The sequence below is a fragment of the Mytilus californianus genome, unplaced genomic scaffold (assembly GCF_021869535.1).
Source record: "Mytilus californianus isolate M0D057914Y unplaced genomic scaffold, xbMytCali1.0.p SCAF_1, whole genome shotgun sequence".
In the NCBI taxonomy this organism is placed as follows: domain Eukaryota; kingdom Metazoa; phylum Mollusca; class Bivalvia; order Mytilida; family Mytilidae; genus Mytilus; species Mytilus californianus.
This window is the reverse complement of record NW_026262581.1, coordinates 38,823,326-38,836,020: the sequence shown is the minus strand read 5'-3', so window position 1 is coordinate 38,836,020 and position 12,695 is coordinate 38,823,326. Positions and strand designations below refer to the sequence as shown.

The 12,695-nt window shown below is 32.4% G+C and overlaps 1 protein-coding gene across 2 annotated transcripts in view; it reads left to right on the top strand.

Moving 5' to 3' along the window:
• LOC127701968 (uncharacterized protein C12orf56-like) overlaps positions 1–12,695 on the top strand; it is a 166,502-nt gene that overhangs the window by 48,863 nt on the left and 104,944 nt on the right. For both annotated transcript variants that reach the window (XM_052205951.1, XM_052205946.1), the window contains exon 4: positions 2,034–2,205. In XM_052205951.1, coding sequence (XP_052061911.1) covers positions 2,034–2,205 — 172 coding nt within the window. The remainder of the gene's footprint in view (positions 1–2,033; positions 2,206–12,695) is intronic.

Sequence of the window (12,695 nt, the reverse complement as noted above, 5' to 3'; positions counted from 1 at the left end):
AAACAAAGCTTGGAAATTAACAAGGTATCCCGAAATGTCCAAAACTTGTATTCTGCCTACATAGAATTAGTGGAGAAAGGTAGAAATTGAATTTTCAATATTCAGGAATGACTCTCAATGGTTTTCTGTATAAAATGTATATATTTAGCTATAATACTATTAAACTTCTTTTACAAGTCTTTACTATTTTGTGTAAAAATAAGCTTGAAAAATCATATTACCCAGTATTGCCCAGTATTACCTGTTTCTAGGAGTATTGTCCAGCCCGGGAAAACCCAGGTTTTCCCCCCCGGGTAATACTTTGCCAACCCTGTCTCCAAATAATTTCTCACCCACAACTTCATTTCTATTACACAGTTGGTGGAATTTACGTTCAATAGTGGCTTAAGATTCATTCTCCTCTTAATAGACATCTCAAAGTGCAAATTGCATTGTATTGATATAGCTTTGGAAATCAACTCTTTAATTGTTTTAATACAGGGATTTTTCCCTCTTTGTAATTCCGCCACCTTAATCAAAGGGACCATTCCTGCCCCTGTTAACTTTTGTATATTTTGAAAAATGAAGTCTTCTGTCTTGGCTCTACGGGCTAAAAATTGCCAAATTTCTGGATTAACTGGTGGTGGTACTAAAGCTTTACAGTTACTAGGTATCTTACTATCTTTAGTCAAAGATGTAACATCAGACTTTTTCTTACAATTTTTTTCAATGACTGATGCTAGTGAAGGGCTGACCTCATTGTCCTAAAAAAATTTCGGCATTTCATAATCAAACTCATCGTCCCCACTTTCAACGACAAGTTGTATGGGATCAACATTACTCTCATGTTCAGACAAATCATCAGTTTCAAACCAATTGAAAACATTTTGGTCATTTTCGACCTCATTAATGTCATTATCTTCAAGTTCTTGTACAAAACTATGGGGGTCACAACTTGGACCTGCAGTACCACTACTCTTGACATTAATTGCAGACACAATGTTACTAGACAAATCAGCAAATAATTTCTTCAATAACTCATTCTGCTCAGCTTGAGCTTGTTTACATTTTGAAGTTTTTGTCGGAGCCTTTGGCTTACAACAACTAGCGGACGGTTCGTCCTCTTGCGTAATTTCAATACTTCGTTCCAAAGGTGCTTTGCCTTTCTTATTTTTACCGGGACCTTTTCCAGGTCCTTTTCCTGGAGGCATAACCACTGTTTTCTTAGTATTGACTACGTTTGTACTCACAGTTTGTGAAAGGTTAGAATCCGTTTTCGGTTTATCTAAAACCTGAATGATCTCCGGTGTATTTGAAGCGTGATTCACACTTATATTTCTGAAAAACCAGAGAAACTTGCATCAAACTCTGAAGCAAAAAGCTTCATAATATCCTCATAGTTTCTTTCATCTTCAGATTCTGAAGAAGATGGTCTACGAGACCTTGCCATTTGAAAATCTATAGTATAGACACGTGTATCGATCAAACAAGGTCTGCTTGATACGTACTTAAAAGCGTGTGGCCTTGAAATAAAAGAGGATACTATGATGATGGAAGTTTTTAATGACCTTGACTGGCTATACAGCCCTCGCACGGTCGGTGAGAGAGGATACTATGATGATGGATGTTTTTAACGACCTTGACTGGCTATACAGCCATCGCACAGTCGGATACTATATATATGGAAGTTTTTAACGACCTTGACTGGCTATACAGCCCTTGCACGGTCGGTATCGGATACTACTCAGGTCACCTGGCCTTATATACTACCTGGACATACAAAAAATCACTCAACTGTAAAATAGGCGTGTGGCTGGCACATAATAAAAGATTCACGAGTGAAGCCTGGGTTATGATATATAATTTTTATCTATCTATAACTTAGGGTTGATGCAATAAACATCCACTTATCTCACAAAATCAGTTCACTGTCCATAAATTTTTCAATTTTCCTAGTTTGAATTAAAAACAATTATTTTGATATCATGCATTAGTAGAAACATTTGAATACATATGATTTTAGTTTTTTAAGTTTATGATGATTTAAATTACAGTTTACTTGGCATTAATCAATCTACATCAGACCTAGGGAGTTCAGTGAATGGTTTGTTGCTAGGAACAGAAAGTCCTGGAGAGAGACGCAAGATGGTACTCAACATTTATTTGCTCAACCTTCATTCACCAATGCTCATGTTAATAAGAAGTGCATGGAGTAATTATCTCATTGTAAGTCATATGTCACACGCACACACGCATTGAGTTCCCAGAATTACCAGGGTTCAAATCTAGCTGATGGCCAGTGATGGCTTAGGACACATTTTTGTAACTACTAATATTTAAATATACAAAAACAATCAGAAGTATGCTCTTTAATTTTCAATTTTATTGTCTCACCTTTACAAAGTTGCAAAGGTGAGACGTAGGCATACTGTTTCCGTAGACGGCGACAATCGATTAAAGTTTCTGATTGGGTCAGTTTAAGCGAAACCTTAATGGAACTATAAACAACTGTCATACAAGTGGGAGGTTAAGCTAGCTTATAAAATCAGGTTTAACTCACCATTTTCTTCGAAAAAAACTTGTATCAAGTCAGGAAGATTACCGTTATTTTCCATTTGTTCCATTGATTGATATATATAGTTGATATTGTCAATTTTTATGGATTTCTCCCTTTTTAGCTCACCGTGCCTGAAGGGCCCCATGTGAGCTTATGCCATCACTTGGCGTCCGTCGTTGGCGTCGTCGTCGTCGTGTTTGTCGTCACCCATGACGATGACCAAAATTGTCAATTGACCCCTGAAGGAGTTATTGCCCTTTAAAGACAATTTTACACAATTTATTCATAATGTATGCTAACATTTAAAAATCTCCTCTGAAACTACTAGGCCTAATACTTCTAAACTTTATCTGAATGTTCCTTAGGGTAACTGGTTTATAAATTGTATCCAAAGTTTTGATCCATTAACAAACATGGCTGCCATGGCTAAAAATAGAACATAGGGGTCAAATGCAGTTTTTGGCTTTTATCTCAAAAGCTATAGCAGTTAGAGCAAAAGTGACATGGAGTTAAAGTGATGAATAAGTCAACATCTATCTGCTATTAAAGTTTCAGACCAATTGGACCACCCATTGTAGGGTTACTGGTCGAAATAGTTTAATTTTAAGAAATTTTACTGTTTTTGGTTATTATCTTTAATATCATAATAGATAGAGAGAAAGTGTAAAAGTCAAAAATGTTCAGCTAAGTAAGATCTACAAATAAGTCAAATGATCAAAATAGTCAATTGACTCCTTAAGGAGTTATTGCCCTTGAAACATTTATTTTTTACATTTTTTCGTGCAAGTCTATTACTTTTTCTAAAATCTTCTTCTCTGAAACTACTGGGCCAAATACTTCTAAGCTTTAACTGAATGTTCCTTATGGTATCTAGTTTATAAATTGTATCCAAAGTTTTGATCCATCAACAAACATGGCTACCATGGCTAAAAATAGAATATAGGGGACAAAAGCAGTCTTTGGCTTACCGTATAGCGGGTTATTTTCGCGGAGTGTTTATTTTCGCTTATTTTGGCGGATAAATGAAAATCGCGAAAATAAATTCCGCGAAAATTTATGCAAACGTTCGGTACTTTCTAATAGCTAAAGCGTTTTTTTTTTTCAGTCAGCAGGTCAATAGCGGTATAGGTTAGTTTTAATAACAGAAATGCCAAACGGCAATGTACATACATGTATTTTATAAAATGACTGTCAGGTGAGTATACATGTACCCTATTCAGTTAGTGTCAAATAGATTAAGAGTATAATGTACTCTATCAGGTAATTACCCTTATTAATTTGTGTCAAATTACATAAGAGGTGTAAGTCACTCTTGATAATTTTATAACCTAATTAGTAAGTACATCAAAGGTCCAGTCAATTTCGTAACTAATCAACCGTAAAATTTATAAGAAGAGTGTATACCTGTGACATATATCTAAGTTACCGGTATTCTATTGATTAACTGTATCAGAATATAATCAATAAATAAGACTTCATTCGGGAAAAAAATCAATTAACCATAACAATAGACACTTGTTTTTCAATTTTTACAACTTTTTATCTGCAACAATTTCAGTATCCGCAAAAATATTTAATTGGGATTTAAGAATCAACCAAAATAAAAACCGCCAAAATTGTTCGTATACTTTGTTGCCCCTAAATCGCGAAATTTTACACCCGCGAAAATAACCCGCTATACAGTATATTTCAAAAACTACAGCAGTTAGAGCAAAAGTGAAAGAGTGTTAAAGTGATAAATTGGTCATGATCTATCTGTTATGAAATTTTCAGACGAGTTCGACAACCCATTGTTGGGTTATTGTTGGAAATAGTTTATTTTCATTAAATTTTACTGTTTTTGGTTATTTTCTTTAATATTATAATAGATAGGGAGAAAGTATAAATGGCCATATGGGTCATTTTCAAAAAATGTCGAATTTTGAAATTGAAAAATTTATTAAAAGTTACTTATTCAAACAACCCTCTACATAAGCAAATCAAAACAAACAGTACTTATAGAACAACGTATTAAAAGATGCAATCTTAATAATGTCATACAAGAATATCTTGAAACATTTTTTGATAGGTGGTACAATATTTTGTCTCTCTTGTTACCATTTTCAAAAGAAATTTTGGGTTATTAAGAAAAGGTTTAGATAAAATTTTAAGCTTGTTTTTCGTAGCCAATTAGATGGTTTTCAAGAGAATAAACTTCTATATATATTCATTTTGTGAAATAATAGATTATTTGTCAAATTCCAGGTTGTACTGAAAAATGCCTCTAAAAATTGGTTTTCAAAGGTTGTAAAAATTACCACCAGTAATGCAAGTCTAAGATAGCAATTCATATTGTTCGGCATTTTTTCTCTCTTTCAAATAAACCCAACATCAAGTTAATCCCTTACATGTTAGTTTACTTTTGTCTTTATTTCATTGGTAACAGGAACGTACGTTAATGATATATCACTATATAAAGTTCTATCTTGTTACCTTTTTGTCTATCCTGTTACCGATATCAGTATTGCACCTGCAAATGCTAAATTGGGAAGATTAAGACGTTATAACCTTAAGATGAGTTCAAACAACGAAAGATTTAATTCTGTTTGCAACTATATGTTATGATAAACTTTTTAACAACGTTTCTGTCTACAATTGTCTATCCTGTTACTGTAACCATAGCAACCATAGTAACAGGATAGACATAACAGGATAGACAAAATTTCTTCATTTTCGAATGCTGTTGTGAAATAACTACTACCTTTGGTGAGGTGATAATGTTTTTCTGTTGTGACTTTGGTATCCAACACGTTATTGCACTTTTTACAAGTATACATTTGGTGTAATTAATCAAAATTGTTGGTAACAGCATAGACATGAAAAAAAGTACCCCCTATTTTTTTTCACTAAATGTCTTGAAATTTCTTGTCTCTACACTGTCGTTCAAGAAACGTGCTGTGTGAAATGTAAAGGTTACTTTGCACTTTTGAAATCAACACTGACTAATTCAATATTCATAGGGAGAATAATTTAACGGCTGATTTAAGTAGCGGTAACAGGATGGACATGAACTTCATGTACGCGGATTGAATTAAGTTTGTAGATAAAATGTTACATATAATGATAAAGAAGCTACGATTTTTCGTTAGAGTAATTATTAACGTTCTTAAAAAGTCTCTTGCAGATATCAAGGTGATCAGAAAATCGGAAAAAAATCATTTGAAATGTGTTTTTCTGAAACTGTACGCACACAAATTACCCAAAAATCGGACTTAAATACATTTTAATCTTATGAAAATAGATGTAAATCATGTTTATTATTAATGTTCTGAATCATAAATCCTACAAGCTTTCATTTAAACAATTACAACTGAAATTTCCATTAGAAATAAAAAATTTAGCATGGGTGTACTGAAAATTCGACATTTTTTTAAAATGACCCATATATGTTCAGCTAAGTAAGATCTACAAATAAGTCAACATGATCAAAATAGTCAATTGACCCCTTGAGGAGTTATTGCTCTAAATGTTTTTTTTTTGTGAAAGTCCAATTACTTTTTAAAAAATCTGCTTTTCTGAAACTACTTTGCCAAATACTTAAAAACTTTTATTGAATGTTCCTTAGGGTATCTAGTTTATAGATTGTATTCCGGGATTTGATCCATTCAAAAACATGGCGGCAGTTTCTAAAAATAGAACATAGGGGTCAAATGAAGTCTTTGGCTTTCATCTCAAAAACTAAAGCAGTAAGAGCAAAACTGACATAGGTGAAAGTGTTAAACAGGTTTAGATCTTCCAGTCAAGTAATCTTCAGACCAATAGGACAACTCATTGTTGGGTTACTGTCCAGAAATAGTTAATTTTTAGGAAATTTTACAGTTTTGGGTTATGTATTACCTTTAATATTATTATAGAAAGAGAGAAAGTGTAAATGACAAAATTGTTCAGCAAAGTAAGATCTACAAATAAGTCAAATGCCTGAAACTGAAATTACAGCCAGTTGAGCGATATCAGGCTCTCATGAGCCTCTTGTTGAATTTATCTCGGATTTTGTTTTTTTGTTAATTTTTTTTAAGCATAGTTTACATGTTAAATCTTGTTGATTAGGCCAGATTAAGGAAAACAACTAATGGTACGTAGTTGTATTAGTATTTAAGAATGTTTTATTTCCTTGGAGATTATATGGCCCTGCCTCTTCTGTCATGGTTCATTGAGTTGGGAATTTTTGCATAGTTTACATGTTGAAATTTGTGATTAGGTCGGTTTAATGGGAACCACTTATGATAAGTCAATGGTATTTTGGTATGCAGTTGTATTAGCATTGGCATATCTCATTTCCAGAGATATTATTTGGCACTGAACCATCAGTCATGGAGACTATGGATGGTTTGCATAGTTTACATATTAAAGTACTGCCATTTTAATGTCAACATTTGCATTTTACTATCAAAATTACACACAGGCAAGACATTTCTCTGTATCAACATTTTATTTGATAATGATATATTATTGCTTTGATCATTTTTTAAATGATATAAATTTGTATTGGTTGCCAAATTTGTTTTTAGGTCACCTGGACATTTAGGGCCCTGGGAGCTGTTGCCAACACATGGCATCTGTCTTCATTGTTGTAGTTAACTTTAAAAAAGTCTTTTACTGAAACCCAGACCAATCGGGACCAAACCTGGCTACAATCATCCTTACAGGTGTATCCTTCAAGAACTTTTTTTATTATGCCAGTCATACAAAAAAAAAACATTTCATCTATGGCTTGAAATAGAATATAGGGGGTAAAATGCAAGTAATTTCCATACCTTGATAACCATCTAAAAAGGAGAAAATGTGGCAAGGGCAAAAATGTGGAGAATGTAAACAATACCTACCGTAGTCAAAAGTTAAAATATGATTTTTTTTTGTTTCAAATTTTATAAATGTGGAATATTGAAATAATGTTTCTCTGTTAGCAGTCAGTTTGATTCATTTTTATCAAAAATTCAAAACATCACTGATGTATAATTGTCTTGCAAGTCAATAATGCAATCTCATTTGAATACATCACTATTCATGCATCCTTTGATGTAGCCTTTGTTAGAGATGGGTTGCACATGTGCTCAGCATGTCCTATGAATGTAACAAAAGTGAGCTGAAAAAGTGGAACTATGGAAGGCGGCAGCTTGAAGACCGATTTTTTTGATTGATTTGACCTGCCAAAACATCATTTTGGAACACTGGTTATGATAAAATGATTTATTAAATGAGATAACACAGAAGTAAAAAAATCGACCTTAATATACTGTTTTTGTTGCTTACTTGTCTATTTGTATTTTTTGTTTACCATGTTTACCAATCTGTTTATATTTTAAAATTATAACGGGGTCACATGCCCATTGACAGTTTTTGTGAGTCAAGTCGATAGTTCAATAGATGGCGTCCATTCAAAAAAACATATGAAATGTTGATACTTTATAACAATTCCAGACATTGGGTATTGTGCTGTGAAACTTTTATAGTTTTAGATTATGTTTAAGTATATATTTAAACAAATATGAGAGTTAAATAAATTTGGTTGGCATAAAGCTGGCAGCTAATACCCCTTAAGTCACATTTATAATGTTTTTTACCTATTTTTACAATTTTGGTGTAAACTAAAGAAGATATTCAATAACTGAAAACAGGAAAATTATCAGCAGAATAAGATCCACAAATAAGTAAAATGACCAAAAACATCAGTCAACTCTTTATAGGTACCGGTATTGTTGCCCTTCAATGACAATTTTTACCCACATTTGCTAAAAATAGAAAATAGGGGTAAAATACAGTTTTCGGCTTTATACATCAAAAATTAAAGCAGTTACAGTAAAGAGTGCTATATAAACAGTTTAGTATAAAATACTAAGGGTTATTCCCAGAATAAAAACAGCCAAGAGGGAAAATTCCTTTTGATCTTACCTGGCCTAATTAGCCATTGGAGATTTTGTCATCAATTGGTGTCCGTCGTCATCCATCCGTCCATCTGTTGTCTTAACTTAAAATAAATGTTCCACTGAAACAACTGGAACAATTATTACCAAACTTTATCTGAATGTTCCTTAGGATATCTCGTTTAAAAAATTGTATCCGAGGTTTGATCCATCAGCAAACATGGCTGCTGTTGCTAAAAATAGAATATAGTGGTAAAATGCATAAAAAATATCTCAAAAACTAAAGTAGATAGAGAAAATGTAACATAAAATATCAATAGGTCAATTTCTATCTCCTGTGGAATTTTCAGAAGGATCAAACAAACCCATGATGGCGTTTGGAGAAGGAGATTGTGCCTGAAATGACTAGTTTAAGTAAATTTCAATTTTGGCTTATATCTCAAAAACTAAAGCAGTTAGAGCAAATCTGGTAATGATAGAATTATTCAGCAGATAAAAGTCAATCTTCTGCTGAATATTCAGAAAATAGTAGAACCAGTTTGGGAGTTGTTAACCTGAAATATCAATTTTATGCAAATTTCATAGTTTTTGGTTATTTTCTTGAAAACTATAACAGATTGAGAGAAATTTTAGACAGTAAAAATTACCGCAACAATAAGATCTACAAGTAAGTAAACTTGGCAGAAATCGTCAAATGACCCCTTATAGAAGTTATTGCCTTTAAAAGATGATTTTTACCTTGTTTGTATTTTTAGGAAACTAAAGTTGAGAAAATCTTTGGACAGTAAAAATGTTCAACAAAATGTTATCTACAGATAAGTAAACATGAACGAATCGTCAATGGACCCTGTATAGGAGTTATTTCCTTTGAATGACTAGTAACCCATTTTTTAGCTCACCTGGCCCAAAAGGGCCAAGTGAGCTTTTCTTATCACTTGGCGTCTGATGTCCGTCGGCGTCCTTCGTCTGTTAACTTTTACAAAAATCTCTCCTCTGAAACTACTTTACCAAATTTAATCAAACTTGTTCTCAATCATCATTTGGGTATCTAGTTTAAAAAATGTGTCTGATGACCCCGCCTGCCAACCAAGATGGCCGACATGGCTAAAAATAGAACAAAGGGGTAAAATGCAAGTTTTGTCTCTTATTTTGAAAACCGTTATCAATAGAGAAAATCTGACGTTATCAATAGAGAAAATCTGACAGAGGCAAAAATGTTCTGAATGTTGAGCTCTACCAATTGTCTTACACGTCAAAACTGTCAGACGACGTCTTATAGGAGTTATTGCCCTCAAATGACAAATTTTACCTTTTTTTTTTCATTTTTGCCTATTATCTTGAAAACTGTAATAGATAGAGAGAAACTTTAAATTTCAAAAATGATCAGCAAGACAAGTTCTACAAATAAGTTTCATGGTCAGTTGACTCCTTATTAGAGTTATTGCACTTTGATGATGATTTTTACCATTTTTTTGTGTTTTTGCCTTATATCTTAAAAATTATAATAGATAGATAGAAACTTAAATAAGCAAAAATGATCAGCAAGACAAGATCTACAATTAAGACAATATGGAGGAAATGGTCTGACGACTCCTTATTGGAGTTATTGCCCTTTAATGACGATTTTCACCATTTTTTTTTGTGTTTTGCCTTATTAAAAATTAAATTATACATGTAATAGATAAATAGACACTTTGAATCAAAAATTATCAGCAAGTCCAGATCTACTAACATTTAGTCTTAACAAGTCAAAATTTTGCTGATATAGTTAGTAGTCTGTCACTTTTTATAGGAGTGATTTCCCTTAAATGAGGATTTTTTTTACCCTCTTTTGTGTTTTGAGCAAAAACTAAAGAAGATAGAGAGAAACTAAACAGACTAAATGATCAGCAATACAAGATCAACAAAACAGAGATTTTTTTCATGAATTCTGTTCTCGTCTACAATGTTGGAGAGAGTCCTCATAGACTGAGGTGAGCGACACAGGCTCTTTAGAGCTTCTAGTTTGTGTTTTTTGCTGTAACTTTTATAGATAGAGATGAACTGTGAAATTAAAAGTGTTCAGCAAAATAAGATCAACAAATAAGTCAACCTGGCCAAAATTGTCAAACTGCTTATATTCCCCCTGAAAGATGGTTTTTATACGACCACAAAATTAATGATGTCATAGTTGTCGTTGTTGTCTGAAGACATTTGGTTTCAAGACAATAACTTGAGTATAAGTGTATGGATCTCTATGAAATTGTACCACAAGGTTCCATACCACAAAAGGAAGGTTGGGATTGATTTTGAGGGTTATTGTCCTAACTGTTTAGGTATTATGGGCCAAGAATTAAAGGTAAGTTTTATAGATTTTTTAAAGACATTGTATTAAGGATGAATGATATTTTGGAAATTGGTTTTTATGCCCCCGCCGTAGTGGAGGGGGCATTAAGTTTTACCCTTGTTTTTCATTTTTTTGTAAATTTTTGAAGAACTTCATGGTAGGTTTGTTTGTTATTCTGTATAAATTAATTTTCAGAATGCTTATATATCTATATATATATATTTTTTTTTATGAAGCTTTAAAAACTTAACTTATATTGTCCATTAATAAATAGATAAATAAAATTCTTGGTGTACTTGGATATGCTGAATCTAACCATGTATTTAGATCTTGGATATTGGACCATTTTCAGTTCTTTGACCACAATCATTCTGTGTCAGAAACCTATGCTGTGTCAGATATTGAATCATAATCCAAATTCAGAGCTGTATCAAGCTTGAATGTATTGTCCATACTTGCCCCAACTGTTCAGGGTTTGACATCTGCGGTCTTATCAAGCTGCGCCATGTGGAACAATTTATAATTCATTTTCATCATTTTCTTCAGACACCATTAAAGATAGAGAGAAATTGTAAATAGCAAAGATGTTAGAAAAATGATCTACAAATAAGTCAACATAGCTGAAATTTTCAAATGACTCCTTTTAGGAGTTACTGCCCCTGAATGACAATTTTACCCATTTTATGAATATTTTGCAGGAACAAAGAAAGATAGAGAGCAACAATATGTAGCAAAAATGTTCAAGATCTACAAATAAGTCAATATGGTGGAAATTGTCAATTGACCCCTGAGAAGATTTATTACCCTTGAAAGATGATTTTTTTATTACATTTTTGCAGTAATAGGCGAATATTTGTATAGAAAGCACATACAATCAGCAAAAAACATTCTTAAATTTGTTTTAAAATCATAAAATCTTGTATATAGATTTTTTGTTAGAAAATTATATGTTGTTGATACATAAATCTGCTTTAATGATATAAAATAATAATAGTTCACCGACTTCATTTTTACAGTATTCATAATTCAAAGTGGTGTTCTAGGTGAAAAAATACCACAAAACGTGGAAATAATTTTAATGTCATCGATTATTGATGTTTTTCACTTCCAACCATATTATTATTTTATATCATTAAAATGGAAATTTATGTATCAACAACATATAATTTTTAAAGAAAAATCTATGTATTTGAAAAAGGAGATGTGATGATTTAAGACAAATTTAAGAATGTTTATTATCGATTTAATGTGCTCTCTATGCAAATGTTCACATTTCTTCAACATTTGATAATTAGACTAAAACAACATTAGGGATTAGGGGGTCCTCTTAAGGACTGGCATCTTGATATTTACCTGTAATTCACCTGTTTCAGTTCTTAATTAAAATATTATTAAAAGAGGTATTTTTTAAAGATTTATTGTAAAATATTAACAAAGCATTTTTTTTTTACAATGATTGGTTTTTCATATTTAAAAAAAAATAGTTTCCCAAGATTTTAAAAGTCGATATAATCTAGCACAGTGATGTAAATTTTAATTTTACTTTGTTTTCAAATTTTTATATGACCGCAAAAAAATTTTTGTGGTCGTATATTGGTATGACGTTGGCGTCGTCGTCGTCGTCGTCGTCGTCCGGCGTCGTCGTCGTCGTCCGAATACACTTTAGTTTTCGCACTCTAACTTTAGTTTAAGTGAATGGATCTCATTGAAATTTTACCATAAGGTTCAATACCACAAAAGGAAGGTGGGGATTGATTTTGGGGGTTATGGTACTAACAGTTAAGGAATTAGGGGCCAAAAGGGGCCAAAAATAAGCATTTTTGTAACTTCCAGACATAACTTGTGTGTAAGTGTATGGATCTCTCTGACATTGTACCACAAGGTTCCATATCACAAAGGGAATGCTGGGATTGATTTTGGGGGTAATTGTCTC